Genomic DNA, 18924 nt, shown 5'->3' on the forward strand with positions numbered 1-18924 from the left:
AAAAAATGGGAACATTAGTGAAAGGGGCAAATGAGAAGGTAATAACAAGTAGTGATGAAGTGAGAAGGAGATGGAGTGAATATTCTGAGGGTTTGTTGAATGTGTTTGATGATGAGTGGCAGGTACAGGGTGTTTTGGTCAAGGTGGTGTGTAAAGTGAGAGGGTCAGGGAGAATGGTTTGGTGAACAGAGAAGAGGTAGTGAAAACTTTGTGGAAGATGAAAGCTGTGAAGGCGGCAGGTTCAGATGGTATTACAGTGGAATTTATAAAAAAAAAATAGGGGGTGACTGCATTGTTGATTGGTTGGTAAGGATATTCAATTTATGTATGGACCATGGTGAAGTGCCTGAGGATTGGCAGAATATATGCATAGTGCCACTGTACAAAGGCAAAGGTAATGAAGGTGAGTGTTCAAATTATAGAGGTATAAGTTTGTTGAGTATTTCTAGGAAATTATATGGAAGGGTATTGATTGAGAGGGTGAAGGCATGTACTGAGCATCAGATAGGGGAAGAGCACTGTGATTTCAAAAGTGGTAGAGGATGTGTGGATCAGGTGTTTGCTTTGAAGAATGTATGTGAGAAACACTTAGAAAAACAAATGGATTTGTATGTGGTATTTATGGATCTGGAGACGGCATATGATAGGGTGGATAGAGATGCTTTGTGGAAGGTTTTAAGAGTATACAGTGTGGGAGGCAAGTTGCTAGAAGAAGTGAAAAGTTATTACCAAGGATGTAAGTTATGTCTATGAGTAGGAAGAGAGGAAAGTGATTGGTTCTCAGTGAATGTAGGTTTGCAGCAGGGGTGTGTGATGTCTCCATGACTGTTTAATTTGTTTATGGATGGGGTGGTTAGGGAGGTGAATGCAAGAGTTTTGGAGAGAGGGGCAAGTATGCAGTCTGTTGTGGATGAGAGGGCTTGGGAAGTGAGTCAGTTGTTGTTTGCTGATGATACAGCGCTGGTGACTGATTTGGGTGAGAAACTGCAAAAGTTGGGGACCGAGTTTGGTAAAGTGTGTGAAAGAAGAGAGTTGAGAGTAAATATGAATAAGAGCAAGGTTAATTATTAGGTTCAGTAGGGTTGAGGGAGAAGTTAATTAGGAGGTAAGTTTAAATGGAGAAAAACTGGAGGAAGTGAAGCGTTTTAGATATCTGGGAGTGGACTCAGCAGCGGATGCAACCATGGAAGCGGAAGTGAGTCACAAGGTGGGGGAGGGAGCGAAGGTTCTGGAAGCGTTGAAGAATGTGTGGAATGCGAGAACATTATCTCGAGGAGCAAAAATGGGTATGTTTGAAGGAAAAGTGGTTCCAACAATGTTATGTGGTTGTGAGGCATAGGTTATAGATAGGGTTGTGCAGAGGAGGGTGGATGCGTTGGAAAGATGTGTAGTAATAAAAAAAGTGTGATTGAGAGAGCAAAGGAGGGTGTGTTGAAATGGTTTGGACACTATGGAGAGAATGAGTGAGGGAAAATTGACAAAGAGGATATATGTGTAAGAGGTGGAGGGAAGAAGGAGAAGTGGGAGACCAAATTGGAAGTGGAAGGATGGAGTGAAAAAGATTTTGAGTGATCGAGGCCTGAAAATACAGGAGGGTGAAAGGAATAGAGTGAATTGGAACGATGTGGTATACCGGAGGCGACATGCTGTCAGCGGATTGGACCAGGGCACTGGAAGTGTCTCGGGTAAACCAGGAAAAGGTCTGTGGAGCCTGGTTGTGGAAAGGGAGATGTTGGTTCAATGCATTACACATGACAGCTAGAGACTGAGTGTGAGTGAATGTGGCCTTTTTTGTTTCTTCCTGGCACTGCCTCGCTGAAGTAGGGGGTAGCAATGCTGTGTCCTGTGGGGTGGGGTGGCTTCAGGAAAAGATGAAGGCAAGCAAGTATGAATAGCTACATGTGCTTATGTGTATATGCTGATTCTTATTTTCTATATTTTCTTTTATTACTTTTTATTTTGCTTTGTCGCTGTCTCCCGTGTTAGTGAGGTAGCGCAAGGAAACAGACGAAAGAATGGCCCAACCCACCCACATACACATGTATATACATACACGTCCACACGCAAATATACATACCTATACATCTCAACGTATACATGTATATACACACACAGACATATACATATATACACGTGTACATAATTCATACTGTCTGCCTTTATTCATTTCCATCGCCACCCCGCCACACATGTAATAACAACCCCCTCCCCCCACATGTGTGCAAGGTAGTGCTAGGAAAAGACAACAAAGGCCCCATTCGTTCACACTCAGTCTCTAGCTGTCATGTAATAATGCACCGAAACCACAGCTACCTTTCCACATCCAGGCCCCACAAAACTTTCCATGGTCTACCCCAGACGCTTCACATGCCCTGGTTCAATCCATTGACAGCACGTCAGCCCCTGTATACCACATCGTTCCAATTCACTCTATTCCTTGCATGCCTTTCACCCTCCTGCATGTTCAGGCCCCGATCACTCAAAATCTTTTTCACTCCATCTTTCCACCTCCAATTTGGTCTCCCACTTCTCCTCGTTCCCTCCACATATGACACATATATCCTCTTGGTCAATCTTTCCTCACTAATTCTCTCCATGTGACCGAACCATTTCAAAACACCCTCTTCTGCTCTCTCAACCACACTCTTTTTATTACCATACATCTCTCTTACCCTTTCATTACTTACTCGATCAAACCACCTCACACCACTTATTGTCCTCAAACATCTCATTTCCAGCACATCCACCCTCCTGCGCACAACTCTATCCATAGCCCACGCCTCGCAACCATACAACATTGTTGGAACCACTATTCCTTCAAACATACCCATTTTTTGCTTTCCGAGATAATGTTCTCGACTTCCACACATTCTTCAACGCTCCCAGAATTTTTGCCCCCTCCCCCACCCTATGACTCACTTCCGCTTCCATGGTTCCATCTGCTACCAAATCCACTCCCAGATATCTAAAACACTTCACTTTCTCCAGTTTTTCTCCATTCAAACTTACCTCCCAATTGACTTGGCCCTCAACCCTACTGTACCTAATAACCTTGCTCTTATTCACATTTACTCTCAACTTTCTTCTTTCACACACTTTACCAAACTCAGTCACCAGCTTCTGCAGTTTCTCACATGAATCAGCCACCAGCGCTGTATCATCAGCGAACAACAACTGACTCACCTCTCACACTCTCTGATCCACAACAGACTTCATACTTGCCCCTCTTTCCAAAACTCTTGCATTCACCTCCCTAAAAACCCCATCCATAAACAAATTAAACAACCATGAACACATCACACACCCCTGCCGCAAACCTACATTCACCGAGAACCAATCACTTTCCTCTACACGTATACATGCCTTACATCCTCGATAAAAACTTTTCACTGCTTCTAACAACTTGCCTCCCACGCCATATATTCTTAATACCTTCCACAGAGTATCTCTATCAACTCTGTCATATGCCTTCTCCAGATCCATAAATGCTACATACAAATCCATTTGCTTTTCTACGTATTTCTCACATACATTCTTCAAAGCAAACACCTAATCTACACATCCTCTACCACTTCTGAAAACATACTGCTCTTCCCCAATCTGATGCTCTGTATATGCCTTCACCCTCTCAATCAATACCCTCCCATATAATTTACCAGGAATACTCAACAAACTTATACCTCTGTAATTTGAGCACTCACCTTTGTCCCCTTTGCCTTTGTACAATGGCACTATGCAGGCATTCTGCCAATCCTCAGGCACCTTACCATGAGTCATACATACATCAAATAACCTTACCAACCAGTCAACAATACAGTCACCCCTTTTTTAATAAATTCCACTGCAATACCATCCAACCCCGCTGCCTTGCCAAATTTCATCTTCCGCAAAGCTTTCACTACCCCTTCTTTGTTTACCAAATCATTCTCCCTAGCCCTCTCACTTTGCACACCACCTCGACCAAAACTCCCTAAATCTGCCACTCTATCATCAAACACATTCACAAACCTTCAAAATACTCACTCCACCTCCTTCTCACATCACCACTACTTGTTATCACCTCCCCATTAGCACCCTTCACTGAAGTTCCCCTTTGTTCCCTTGTCTTATGCACTTTATTTACCTCCTTCCAAAACATCTTTTTATTCTCCCTAAAATTTAATGATACTCTCTCACCCCAACTCTCATTTACCCTCTTTTTCATCTCTAGCACCTTTCTCTTGACCTCCTGCCTCTTTCTCTTATACATCTCCCACTCATTTGAATTATTTCCCTGTAAAAATCGTCCAAATGCCTCTCTCTTCTCTTTCACTAATAATCTTACTTCATCCCACCACTCACTACCCTTTCTAATATGCCCACCTCCCATGCTTCTCATGACACAAGCATCTTTTGCACAAGCCATCACTGCTTCCCTAAATACATCCCATTCCTCCCCCACTCCCCTTATGTCCTTTGTTCTCACCTTTTTCTATTCTGTACTCAGTCTCTCCTGGTACTTCCTCACACAAGTCTCCTTCCCAAGCTCACTTACTCTCACCACTCTCTTCACCCCAACATTCTTCCTTCTTTTCTGAAAACCTCTACAAATCTTCACCTTTGCCTCCACAAGATAATGATCAGACATCCCTCCAGTTGCACCTCTCAGCACATTAACATCCAAAAGTCTCTCTTTTGCACGCCTATCAATTAACACGTAATCCAATAATGCTCTCTGGCCATCTCTCCTACTTACATACGTATACTTATGTATATCTCTCTTATGTATATCTCTCTTTTTAAACCAGGTATTCCCAATCACCAGTCCTTTCTCAGCACATACATCTACAAGCTCTTCACCATTTCCATTTACAACACTGAACACCCTATGTATACCAATTACTCCCTCAACTGCCACATTACCCACCTTTGCATTCAAATCACCCATCACTATAACCCGGTCTCATGCATCAAAACTACTAACACACTCATTCAGCTACTCCCAAAACACTTACATCTCATGATCTTTCTTCTCATGACCAGGTGCATATGCACCAATAATCACCCATCTCTCTCCATCAACTTTCAATTTCACCCATATCAATCCAGAGTTTACTTTCTTACACTCTATTACATACTCCCACAACTCATGTTTCAGGAGTAGTGCTACTCCTTCCCTTGCTCTTGTCCTCTCACTAACCCCTGACTTTACTCCCAAGACATTCCCAAACCACTCTTCCCCTTTACCCTTGAGCTTCATTTCACTCAGAGCCAAAACATCCAGGTTCCTTTACTCAAACATACTACCTATCTCTAATTTTTTCTCATCTTGGTTACATCCACACACATTTAGACACCCTAGTCTGAGCCTTCGAGGAAGATGAGCACTCCCCGCATGACTCCTTCTTCTGTTTCCCCTTTTAGAAAGTTAAAATACAAGGAGGGGAGGGTTTCTGGCCCCTTGCTCCCGCCCCCTTTAGTCGCCTTCTACGACAAGTGAGGAATGTGAGGGAAGTATTATTTCTCCCCTATCCCCAGGGATATGCTGATATGTACAAGTATATATATGTGCATGTACATGCGTTTATGTATATATGTATATATATATATATATATATATATATATATATATATATATACATAAGAGCAAGGTTATTAGGTACAGTAGGGTTGAGGGTCAAATCAATTGGGAGGTAAGTTTGATGGAGAAAAACTGGAGGAAGTAAAGTGTTTTAGATATCTGGGAGTGGATCTGGCAGCGGATGGAACCATGGAAACGGAAGTGAATCAAAGGGTGGGGGAGGGGGCGAAAATCCTAGGAGCTTTGAAGAATGTGTGGAAGTCGAGAACATTATCTCGGAAAGTAAAAATGGCTATGTATGAAGGAATAGTGATTCCAACAATGTTGTATGGTTGCGAGGCGTGAGCTATGGATAGAGTTGTACGCAGGAGGGTGGATGTGCTAGAAATGAAATGTTTGAGGACAATACGTGGTGCGAGGTGGTTTGATCGAGTAAGTAATGTAAGGGTAAGAGAGATGTGTGGAAATAAAAAGCGTATGGTTGAGAGCAAATGGATTTGTATGTAGCATTTATGGATCTGGAGAAGGCATATGATAGAGTTGATAGAGATGCTCTGTGGAAGGTATTAAGAATATATGGTGTGGGAGGCAAGTTGTTAGAAGCAGTGAAAAGTTTTTATCGAGGATGTAATGCATGTGTACGTGTAGGACGAGAGGAAAGTGATTGGTTCTCAGTGAATGTAGGTTTGCGGCAGGGGTGTGTGATGTCTCCATGGTTGTTTAATTTGTTTATGGATGGGGTTGTTAGGGAGGTGAATGCAAGAGTTTTGGAAAGAGGGGCAAGTATCAAGTCTGTTGAGGATGAGAGAGCTTGGGAAGTGAGTCAGTTGTTGTTCGCTGATGATACAGCGCTGGTGGCTGATTCATGTGAGAAACTGCAGAAGCTGGTGACTGAGTTTGGTAAAGTGTGTGAAAGAAGAAAGTTAAGAGTAAATGTGAATAAGAGCAAGGTTATTAGGTACAGTAGGGTTGAGGGTCAAGTCAATTGGGAGGTGAGTTTGAATGGAGAAAAAATGGAGGAAGTGAAGTGTTTTAGATATCTGGGAGTGGATCTGGCAGCGGATGGAACCATGGAAGCGGAAGTGGATCATAGGGTGGGGGAGGGGGCGAAAATTCTGGGAGCCTTGAAGAATGTGTGGAAGTCGAGAACATTATCTCGGAAAGCAAAAATGGGTATGTTTGAAGGAATAGTGGTTCCAACAATGTTGTATGGTTGCGAGGCGTGGGCTATGGATGGAGTTGTGCGCAGGAGGATGGATGTGCTGGAAATGAGATGTTTGAGGACAATGTGTGGTGTGAGGTGGTTTGATTGAGTAAGTAATGTAAGGGTAAGAGAGATGTGTGGAAATAAAAAGAGCGTGGTTGAGAGAGCAGAAGAGGGTGTTTTGAAATGGTTTGGGCACATGGAGAGAATTAGTGAGGAAAGATTGACCAAGAGGATATATGTGTCGGAGGTGGAGGGAACGAGGAGAAGTGGGAGACCAAATTGGAGGTGGAAAGATGGAGTGAAAAAGATTTTGAGTGATCGGGGCCTGAACATGCAGGAGGGTGAAAAGCGGGCAAGGAATAGAGTGAATTGGATCAATGTGGTATACCGGGGTCGACGTGCTGTCAATGGATTGAATCAGGGCATGTGAAGCATCTGGGGTAAATCATGGAAAGTTCTGTGGGGCCTGGATGTGGAAAGGGAGCTGTGGTTTCGGGCATTATTACATGACAGCTAGAGACTGAGTGTGAACGAATGGGGCCTTTGTTGTCTTTTCCTAACGCTACCTCGCACACATGACGGGGAAGGGGGTTGTTATTCCATGTGTAGCGAGGTGTTGATGGGAATAAATAAAGGCAGACAGTATGAATTATGTACATGTGTATATATGTATATGTCTGTGTGTGTATATATGTGTGTACATTGAGATGTATAGGTATGTATATTTGAGTGTGTGGACGTGTATGTATATACATGTGTATGGGGGTGGGTTGGGCCATTTCTTTCGTATGTTTCCTTGCGCTACCTCGCAAACGCAGGAGACAGCAACAAAGCAAAATAAATAAATAAATATATATATATATATGTGTGTATATGAGTGTTTGGGCCATTCTTCATCTGTTTCCTGGTGCTACCTCACTAATGCAGGAAACATCAATCAAGTATAATAAACATAAATAAAATATATATTCTCACAGGAAATTCATTCAACACTTCAATATATAGTTTTACACAGGCACAGCTTTTTTCACTATTCTTGTCCACTTCTCTCATGCAGTGCTTATATTCTATTGGATTTTCCTTGCTCCATGGCTAAAACTTGTTCTGAGGTCCTGAGAAATTCACAATAGTAGATAAAGTTGCAACTGGTACACAAATCTGAACACTTTTTCCTTCTAAACTATATCCATCTTTGCTTGGAGAGGTGTTTTTATCATCATCAGAGCCTTACTCAATATTCAATAAGCACTAACTCCACAATTCACTTTGATATACTGAGACATTCTGTTATTTAACCAATTGAGATGCAATGCAACCTATCCATAACCAATGGCAGCATCTTCTGGAAGGATAATAAGTAACAGCCTTGTGTGCTACATTTAAAGAAAAAAATAGGAAATGCAGTGCAGCACACAGCAGATGTTACTGTGGGGGTCAAAACTGATTTCCCTAAAGCATATATAAACAGTGAATGGATTAAGCATTAATGGACAGGCTTGAAATTTTAAAGCTATACTTTGTATACATAAGTGCTGTAATTAGCACATAATCTAAATTACCTGGCATTGACCTGGTAGGCATTGCTGACTTGATCATTTAGCAGACGAGTCCTCTCACTGACTTCACCGTCCTGTACAAAACAATAACCTTAATCTATCTGATCATCTTCAATTCCATGAGATCATTCAGATACATGGTAAAATATGGAATGTCAAAAACATCCTCGACACATGCCTAGTTAAAGTGCACAAGTGAAACATGGAATTCCATACCTATTAGGTGTTTCTCACTTTTTCAATCTGCACACCATGTTAATTATTCAAACAATACCAAGCTTTCTAGCCACATCATCTCCATACAAAAAGTCTCTCATACATCCTATCCCATATCACTCATCTGCGATCTTCACTTGACATATCCTTGGCCCTACTCAATTCATAAATAGTATCTATCTGACTATTCTTCCTGAAGCCTCAACTGTACTACTGGTACATTTATAGTCCTAAAATATCTAGAATCAAAACATCCATGCTTTTCATATTTCCACCAATACTGTGCGGTTGTTTCCAAAATCTTAACCTCAGGTGGTACTACTGTGATTTTTTAAGTTATTTCTATGTTTCTGCCCTTATTCCATCTACATAATGGCAACCAACCCCCAGTATTGTAATGTCTATGCTTTCAAATTCCACTATGGTCACACATCTTATAAGCGATCACCACCAATCAACTCTTCAACCACTCCTTTTGTATCTGTTACAGTGTTGCTGCTCTCTCCCTTTCTCATTTTAGCCATAGCTCTCATGAGCTATCTGCATATGTTTCTGTTACAAGGGATTGGACCCATGGCATGTACCTGGCTGCTGCTTTCGCCAGGTACTGCTTTCAACTGATTATGGGTAGAAACCTGCCATACTCGATATAACCATGCTGATGCCTCCATCTTTCATCAATTATATCTATTCACTTATCATACTTTGTCGCTGTCTCCTGCGTTAGCGAGGTAGCGCAAGGAGACAGATGAAGGAATGGCCCAAGCCTCCCACATACACATGCATATACATACACGTCCACACATGCACATATACATACCTATACATATGAACGTATACATATATATACATACACGGACATATAAACATGTACATAATTCATAGTCTGCCCTTATACATTCCCGTAGCCACCTCGCCACACATGAAATGAACAACCCCCTCCCCCCTCATGTGTGCGAGGCAGCGCATGGAAAAGACAACAAAGGCCACATTCGTTCACACTCAGTCTCTAGTTGTCATGTATAATGCATCGAAACCACAGCTCCCTTTCCCCCTCAGAACTTTCCATGGTTTACCCCAGATGCTTCACATGCCCTGGTTCAATCCAGTGACAACACGTCGACCCTGGTATACCACATTTTTCCAATTCATTCTATTCCTTGCACGCCTTTCACCCTCCTGCATGTTCAGGCCCCGATCACTCAAAATCTTTTTCACTCCATCTTTCCACCTCCAATTTGGTCTCCCACTTCTCCTCGTTCCCTCCACCTCTGACACATATATTCTCTTGGTCAATCTTTCCTCATTCATTCCCTCCATGTGACCAAACCATTTCAAAACACCCTCTTCTGCTCTCTCAACCACACTCTTTTTATTACCACACATCTCTCTTACCCTTTCATTACTTACTCGATCAAACACCCCACACTACATATTGTCCTCAAACAACTCATTTCCAACACATCCACCCTCCTCTGCACAACTCTATCTATAGCACATGCCTCGCAACCATATAACATAGTTGGAACCACTATTCCTTCAAACATACCCATTTTTGCTTTCCAAGATAACGTTCTTGTCTTCCACACATTTTTCAACGCTCCAGAACTTTAGCCCCATCCCCACCCTGTGATTCACTTCCACTTCCATGGTTCCATCTGCTGCCAAATCCAATCACAGATATCTAAAACACTTTACTTCCACCAGTTTTTCTCCATTCAAACTTACCTCCCAATTGACTTGTCCCTCAACCCTACTGTACCTGATAACCTTGCTCTTATTCACACTTACTCTCAGCTTTCTTCTTTCACACACTTTACCAAACTCAGTCACTAGCTTCTGCAGTTTCTCACACGAATCAGCCACCAGCACTGTATCATCAGCAAACAACAACTGACTCACAACTGACATCCACAACAGACAGAATACTTGCCCCTCTTTCCAAAACTCTTGCATTCACCTCCCTAACAACCCCATCCATAAACAAATTAAACAACCATGGAGACATCTCACACCCCTGCCACAAACCAACATTCACTGAGAGCCAATCACTTTCCTCTCTTCCTACACGTACATATGCCTTACATCCTTGATAAAAACTTTTCACTGCTTCTAACAACTTATCTCCCACACCATATATTCTCAATACCTTCCACAGAGCATCTCTATCAACTCTATCATATGCTTTCTCCAGATCCATAAATGCTATATACAAATACATTTGCTTTTCTAAGCATTTCTCATATACATTTTTCAAAGCAAACACCTGATCCACACATCCTCTACCACACTGCTGAAACCACACTGCTCTTCCCCAATCTGATGCTCTGTACATGCCTTCACCCTCTCAATCAATACCCTCCCATATAATCTACCAGGAATACTCAACAAACTTTTTTTTTTTTTTTTTTTTTGCTTTGTTGCTGTCTCCCGCGTTTGCGAGGTAGCGCAAGGAAACAGACGAAAGAAATGGCCCAACCCACCCCCATACACATGTATATACATACGTCCACACACGCAAATATACATACCTACACAGCTTTCCATGGTTTACCCCAGACGCTTCACATGCCTTGATTCAATCCACTGACAGCACGTCAACCCCGGTATACCACATCGCTCCAATTCACTCTATTCCTTGCCCTCCTTTCACCCTCCTGCATGTTCAGGCCCCGATCACACAAAATCTTTTTCACTCCATCTTTCCACCTCCAATTTGGTCTCCCTCTTCTCGTTCACTCCACCTCCGACACATATATCCTCTTGGTCAATCTTTCCTCACTCATTCTCTCCATGTGCCCAAACCATTTCAAAACACCCTCTTCTGCTCTCTCAACCATGCTCTTTTTATTTCCACACATCTCTCTTACCCTTACGTTACTTACTCGATCAAACCACCTCACACCAAACATTGTCCTCAAACATCTCATTTCCAGCACATCCATCCTCCTGCGCACAACTCTATCCATAGCCCACGCCTCGCAACCATACAACATTGTTGGAACCACTATTCCTTCAAACATACCCATTTTTGCTTTCCGAGATAATGTTCTCGACTTCCACACATTCTTCAAGGCTCCCAGAATTTTCGCCCCCTCCCCCACCCTATGATCCACTTCCGCTTCCATGGTTCCATCCGCTGCCAGATCCACTCCCAGATATCTAAAACACTTCACTTCCTCCAGTTTTTCTCCATTCAAACTCACCTCCCAATTGACTTGACCCTCATCCCTACTGTACCTAATAACCTTGCTCTTATTCACATTTACTCTTAACTTTCTTCTTTCACACACTTTACCAAACTCAGTCACCAGCTTCTGCAGTTTCTCACATGAATCAGCCACCAGCGCTGTATCATCAGCGAACAACAACTGACTCACTTCCCAAGCTCTCTCATCCCCAACAGACTTCATACTTGCCCCTCTTTCCAAAACTCTTGCATTCACCTCCCTAACAACCCCATCCAAATACAAATTAAACAACCATGGAGATATCACACACCCCTGCCGCAAACCTACATTCACTGAGAACCAATCACTTTCCTCTCTTCCTACACGTACACATGCCTTACATCCTCGATAAAAACTTTTCACTGCTTCTAACAACTTGCCTCCCACACCATATATTCTTAATACCTTCCACAGAGCATCTCTATCAACTCTATCATATGCCTTCTCCAGATCCATAAATGCTACATACAAATCCATTTGCTTTTCTAAGTATTTCTCACATACATTCTTCAAAGCAAACACCTGATCCACACATCCTCTACCACTTCTGAAACCACACTGCTCTTCCCCAATCTGATGCTCTGTACATGCCTTCACCCTCTCAATCAATACCCTCCCATATAATTTACCAGGAATACTCAACAAACTTATACCTCTGTAATTTGAGCACTCACTCTTATCCCCTTTGCCTTTGTACAATGGCACTATGCACGCATTCCGCCAATCCTCAGGCACCTCACCATGAGTCATACATACGTTAAATAACCTTACCAACCAGTCAACAATACAGTCACCCCCTTTTTTAATAAATTCCACTGCAATACCATCCAAACCTGCTGCCTTGCCGGCTTTCATCTTCCGCAAAGCTTTTACTACCTCTTCTCTGTTTACCAAATCATTTTCCCTAACCCTCTCACTTTGCACACCACCTCGACCAAAGCACCCTATATCTGCCACTCTATCATCAAACACATTCAACAAACCTTCAAAATACTCACTCCATCTCCTTCTCACATCACCACTACTTGTTATCACCTCCCCATTTGCACCCTTCACTGAAGTTCCCATTTGCTCCCTTGTCTTACACACTTTATTTACCTCCTTCCAGAACATCTTTTTATTCTCCCTAAAATTTAATGATACTCTCTCACCCCAACTCTCATTTGCCCTTTTTTTCACCTCTTGCACCTTTCTCTTGACCTCCTGTCTCTTTCTTTTATACATCTCCCACTCAATTATACCTCAACTTATACCTCTGTAATTTGAGCATTCACTCTCATCCCCTTTACCTTTGTACAATGGCACTCTCCAAGCATTCCGCCAGTCCTCAGGCACCTCACCGAGAGTCATACATACATTAAATAACCTTACCAACCAGTCAACAATACAGTCATCCCTTTTTTAATAAATTCCACTGCAATACCATCCAAACCTGCTGCCTTGCCAGCTTTCATTTCCGCAAAGCTTTTACTACCTCTTCTCTGTTTACCAAATCATTCTCCCTAGCCCTCTCACTTTGCACACCACCTCGACCAAAACACCCTATATCTGCCACTCTATCATCAAACACATTCAACAAACCTTCAAAATACTCACTCCATCTCCTCACATCACCACTACTTGTTATCACCTCCCCATTAGCCCCCTTCACTGATGTTCCCATTTGTTCCCTTGTGTTACACACGTTATTTACCTCCTTCCAAAACATCTTTTTATTCTCCCTAAAATTTAATGATACTCTCTCATATAAACTCTCATTTGCCCTCTTTTTTGCCTCTTGCATCTTTCTCTTGACCTCCTGCCTCTTTCTTTTATACATCTCCCACTCATTTGCATTATTTCCCTGCAAAAATCGTCCAAATGCCTCTCTCTTCTCTTTCACTAATAATCTTACTTCTCTATCCCACCACTCACTACCCTTTCTAATCTGCCCACTTACCACACTTCTCATGCCAAAAGCATCTTTTGCACAAGCCATCACTGCTTCCCTAAATACATCCCATTCCTCCCCCACTCCCCTTACCTCCTTTGTTCTCACCTTTTTCCATTCTGTACTCAGTCTCTCCTGGTACTTCCTCACACGTCTCCTTCCCAAGCTCACTTACTCTTACAACTCTCTTCACCCAACATTCTTTCTTCTTTTCTGAAAACCTCCACAAATCTTCACCTTCGCCTCCACAAGATAATGATCTGACATCCCTACCGTTGCACCTCTCAGCACATTAACATCCAAAAGTCTCACTTTTGCATGCCTATCAATTAACAGGTAATCCAATAATGCTCTCTAGCTATCTCTCCTACTTACATATGTATCCTTATGTATATCTCTCTTTTTAAACCAGGTATTCCTGATCACCAGTCCTTTTTCAGCACATACATCTACAAGCTCTTCACCATTTCCATTTACAACACTGAACACCCCATGTACACCAATTATTCCCTTAACTGCCACATTACTCACCTTTGCATTCAAATCACCCATCACTGTAACCCAGGTCTCGTGCATCAAAACTACTAACACACTCATTCAGCTGCTCCCAAAACACTTGCCTCTCATGATCTTTCTTCTCATGACCACGGTGCATATGCACCAATAATCACCCATCTCTCTCCCTCAACTTTCAGTTTTACCCATATCAATCTAGAGTTTACTTTCTTACACTCCATCACATACTCCCACAACTCCTGTTTCAGGAGTAATGCTACTCCTTCCCTTGCTCTTGTCCTCTCACTAACCCCTGACTTTACTCCTAAGACATTCCTAAACCACTCTTCCCCTTTACCCTTGAGCTTCATTTCACTCAGAGCCAAAACATCCATGTTCCTTTCCTCAAACATACTACGTATCTCTCCTTTTTTCTCATCTTGGTTACATCCACACATTTAGACATCCCAAGTCTGAGCCTTCGAGGAGGATGAGCACTCCCCGCGTGACTCCTTCTTCTGTTTCCCCATTTAGAAAGTTAAAATACAAGGAGGGGAGGGTTTCTAGGCCCCCTTGCTCCCGTCCCCCTTTAGTCGCCTTCTACGACAAGTGAGGAATGTGAGGGAAGTATTCTTTCTCCCCTATCCCCAGGGATATGCTGATATGTACAAGTATATATATGTGCATGTACATGCGTTTATGTATATATGTATATATATATATATATATATATATATATATATATTATACATAAGAGCAAGGTTATTAGGTACAGTAGGGTTGAGGGTCAAATCAATTGGGAGGTAAGTTTGATGGAGAAAAACTGGAGGAAGTAAAGTGTTTTAGATATCTGGGAGTGGATCTGGCAGCGGATGGAACCATGGAAACGGAAGTGAATCAAAGGGTGGGGGAGGGGGCGAAAATCCTAGGAGCTCTTGAAGAATGTGTGGAAGTCGAGAACATTATCTCGGAAAGTAAAAATGGCTATGTATGAAGGAATAGTGATTCCAACAATGTTGTATGGTTGCGAGGCGTGAGCTATGGATAGAGTTGTACGCAGGAGGGTGGATGTGCTAGAAATGAAATGTTTGAGGACAATACGTGGTGCGAGGTGGTTTGATCGAGTAAGTAATGTAAGGGTAAGAGAGATGTGTGGAAATAAAAAGCGTATGGTTGAGAGCAAATGGATTTGTATGTAGCATTTATGGATCTGGAGAAGGCATATGATAGAGTTGATAGAGATGCTCTGTGGAAGGTATTAAGAATATATGGTGTGGGAGGCAAGTTGTTAGAAGCAGTGAAAAGTTTTTATCGAGGATGTAATGCATGTGTACGTGTAGGACGAGAGGAAAGTGATTGGTTCTCAGTGAATGTAGGTTTGCGGCAGGGGTGTGTGATGTCTCCATGGTTGTTTAATTTGTTTATGGATGGGGTTGTTAGGGAGGTGAATGCAAGAGTTTTGGAAAGAGGGGCAAGTATCAAGTCTGTTGAGGATGAGAGAGCTTGGGAAGTGAGTCAGTTGTTGTTCGCTGATGATACAGCGCTGGTGGCTGATTCATGTGAGAAACTGCAGAAGCTGGTGACTGAGTTTGGTAAAGTGTGTGAAAGAAGAAAGTTAAGAGTAAATGTGAATAAGAGCAAGGTTATTAGGTACAGTAGGGTTGAGGGTCAAGTCAATTGGGAGGTGAGTTTGAATGGAGAAAAAATGGAGGAAGTGAAGTGTTTTAGATATCTGGGAGTGGATCTGGCAGCGGATGGAACCATGGAAGCGGAAGTGGATCATAGGGTGGGGGAGGGGGCGAAAATTCTGGGAGCCTTGAAGAATGTGTGGAAGTCGAGAACATTATCTCGGAAAGCAAAAATGGGTATGTTTGAAGGAATAGTGGTTCCAACAATGTTGTATGGTTGCGAGGCGTGGGCTATGGATGGAGTTGTGCGCAGGAGGATGGATGTGCTGGAAATGAGATGTTTGAGGACAATGTGTGGTGTGAGGTGGTTTGATTGAGTAAGTAATGTAAGGGTAAGAGAGATGTGTGGAAATAAAAAGAGCGTGGTTGAGAGAGCAGAAGAGGGTGTTTTGAAATGGTTTGGGCACATGGAGAGAATTAGTGAGGAAAGATTGACCAAGAGGATATATGTGTCGGAGGTGGAGGGAACGAGGAGAAGTGGGAGACCAAATTGGAGGTGGAAAGATGGAGTGAAAAAGATTTTGAGTGATCGGGGCCTGAACATGCAGGAGGGTGAAAAGCGGGCAAGGAATAGAGTGAATTGGATCAATGTGGTATACCGGGGTCGACGTGCTGTCAATGGATTGAATCAGGGCATGTGAAGCATCTGGGGTAAATCATGGAAAGTTCTGTGGGGCCTGGATGTGGAAAGGGAGCTGTGGTTTCGGGCATTATTACATGACAGCTAGAGACTGAGTGTGAACGAATGGGGCCTTTGTTGTCTTTTCCTAACGCTACCTCGCACACATGACGGGGAAGGGGGTTGTTATTCCATGTGTGGCGAGGTGTTGATGGGAATAAATAAATGCAGACAGTATGAATTATGTACATGTGTATATATGTATATGTCTGTGTGTGTATATATGTGTGTACATTGAGATGTATAGGTATGTATATTTGAGTGTGTGGACGTGTATGTATATACATGTGTATGGGGGTGGGTTGGGCCATTTCTTTCGTATGTTTCCTTGCGCTACCTCGCAAACGCAGGAGACAGCAACAAAGCAAAATAAATAAATAAATATATATATATATATGTGTGTATATGAGTGTTTGGGCCATTCTTCATCTGTTTCCTGGTGCTACCTCACTAATGCAGGAAACATCAATCAAGTATAATAAACATAAATAAAATATATATTCTCACAGGAAATTCATTCAACACTTCAATATATAGTTTTACACAGGCACAGCTTTTTTCACTATTCTTGTCCACTTCTCTCATGCAGTGCTTATATTCTATTGGATTTTCCTTGCTCCATGGCTAAAACTTGTTCTGAGGTCCTGAGAAATTCACAATAGTAGATAAAGTTGCAACTGGTACACAAATCTGAACACTTTTTCCTTCTAAACTATATCCATCTTTGCTTGGAGAGGTGTTTTTATCATCATCAGAGCCTTACTCAATATTCAATAAGCACTAACTCCACAATTCACTTTGATATACTGAGACATTCTGTTATTTAACCAATTGAGATGCAATGCAACCTATCCATAACCAATGGCAGCATCTTCTGGAAGGATAATAAGTAACAGCCTTGTGTGCTACATTTAAAGAAAAAAATAGGAAATGCAGTGCAGCACACAGCAGATGTTACTGTGGGGGTCAAAACTGATTTCCCTAAAGCATATATAAACAGTGAATGGATTAAGCATTAATGGACAGGCTTGAAATTTTAAAGCTATACTTTGTATACATAAGTGCTGTAATTAGCACATAATCTAAATTACCTGGCATTGACCTGGTAGGCATTGCTGACTTGATCATTTAGCAGACGAGTCCTCTCACTGACTTCACCGTCCTGTACAAAACAATAACCTTAATCTATCTGATCATCTTCAATTCCATGAGATCATTCAGATACATGGTAAAATATGGAATGTCAAAAACATCCTCGACACATGCCTAGTTAAAGTGCACAAGTGAAACATGGAATTCCATACCTATTAGGTGTTTCTCACTTTTTCAATCTGCACACCATGTTAATTATTCAAACAATACCAAGCTTTCTAGCCACATCATCTCCATACAAAAAGTCTCTCATACATCCTATCCCATATCACTCATCTGCGATCTTCACTTGACATATCCTTGGCCCTACTCAATTCATAAATAGTATCTATCTGACTATTCTTCCTGAAGCCTCAACTGTACTACTGGTACATTTATAGTCCTAAAATATCTAGAATCAAAACATCCATGCTTTTCATATTTCCACCAATACTGTGCGGTTGTTTCCAAAATCTTAACCTCAGGTGGTACTACTGTGATTTTTTAAGTTATTTCTATGTTTCTGCCCTTATTCCATCTACATAATGGCAACCAACCCCCAGTATTGTAATGTCTATGCTTTCAAATTCCACTATGGTCACACATCTTATAAGCGATCACCACCAATCAACTCTTCAACCACTCCTTTTGTATCTGTTACAGTGTTGCTGCTCTCTCCCTTTCTCATTTTAGCCATAGCTCTCATGAGCTATCTGCATATGTTTCTGTTACAAGGGATTGGACCCATGGCATGTACCTGGCTGCTGCTTTCGCCAGGTACTGCTTTCAACTGATTATGGGTAGAAACCTGCCATACTCGATATAACCATGCTGATGCCTCCATCTTTCATCAATTATATCTATTCACTTATCATACTTTGTCGCTGTCTCCTGCGTTAGCGAGGTAGCGCAAGGAGACAGATGAAGGAATGGCCCAAGCCTCCCACATACACATGCATATACATACACGTCCACACATGCACATATACATACCTATACATATGAACGTATACATATATATACATACACGGACATATAAACATGTACATAATTCATAGTCTGCCCTTATACATTCCCGTAGCCACCTCGCCACACATGAAATGAACAACCCCCTCCCCCCTCATGTGTGCGAGGCAGCGCATGGAAAAGACAACAAAGGCCACATTCGTTCACACTCAGTCTCTAGTTGTCATGTATAATGCATCGAAACCACAGCTCCCTTTCCCCCTCAG

At 42.1% G+C, this 18924-nt stretch overlaps 1 protein-coding gene across 2 annotated transcripts in view; it reads right to left on the minus strand.

Annotated features, from left to right (window-relative positions):
• Lamtor1 (Late endosomal/lysosomal adaptor, MAPK and MTOR activator 1) overlaps positions 1–18924 on the minus strand; it is a 106858-nt gene that overhangs the window by 49534 nt on the left and 38400 nt on the right. The window contains exon 2 of one of the 2 annotated variants that reach the window (XM_071672909.1): positions 17653–17723. In XM_071672909.1, the coding sequence (XP_071529010.1) occupies positions 17653–17723 (71 nt within the window). Of the gene's footprint in view, positions 1–8326; positions 8398–17652; positions 17724–18924 lie in introns of both variants that reach the window. The other variant, XM_071672908.1, reaches the window with a different exon arrangement.

This window comes from Panulirus ornatus, chromosome 18 (assembly GCF_036320965.1).
Source record: "Panulirus ornatus isolate Po-2019 chromosome 18, ASM3632096v1, whole genome shotgun sequence".
Classification (NCBI taxonomy): domain Eukaryota; kingdom Metazoa; phylum Arthropoda; class Malacostraca; order Decapoda; family Palinuridae; genus Panulirus; species Panulirus ornatus.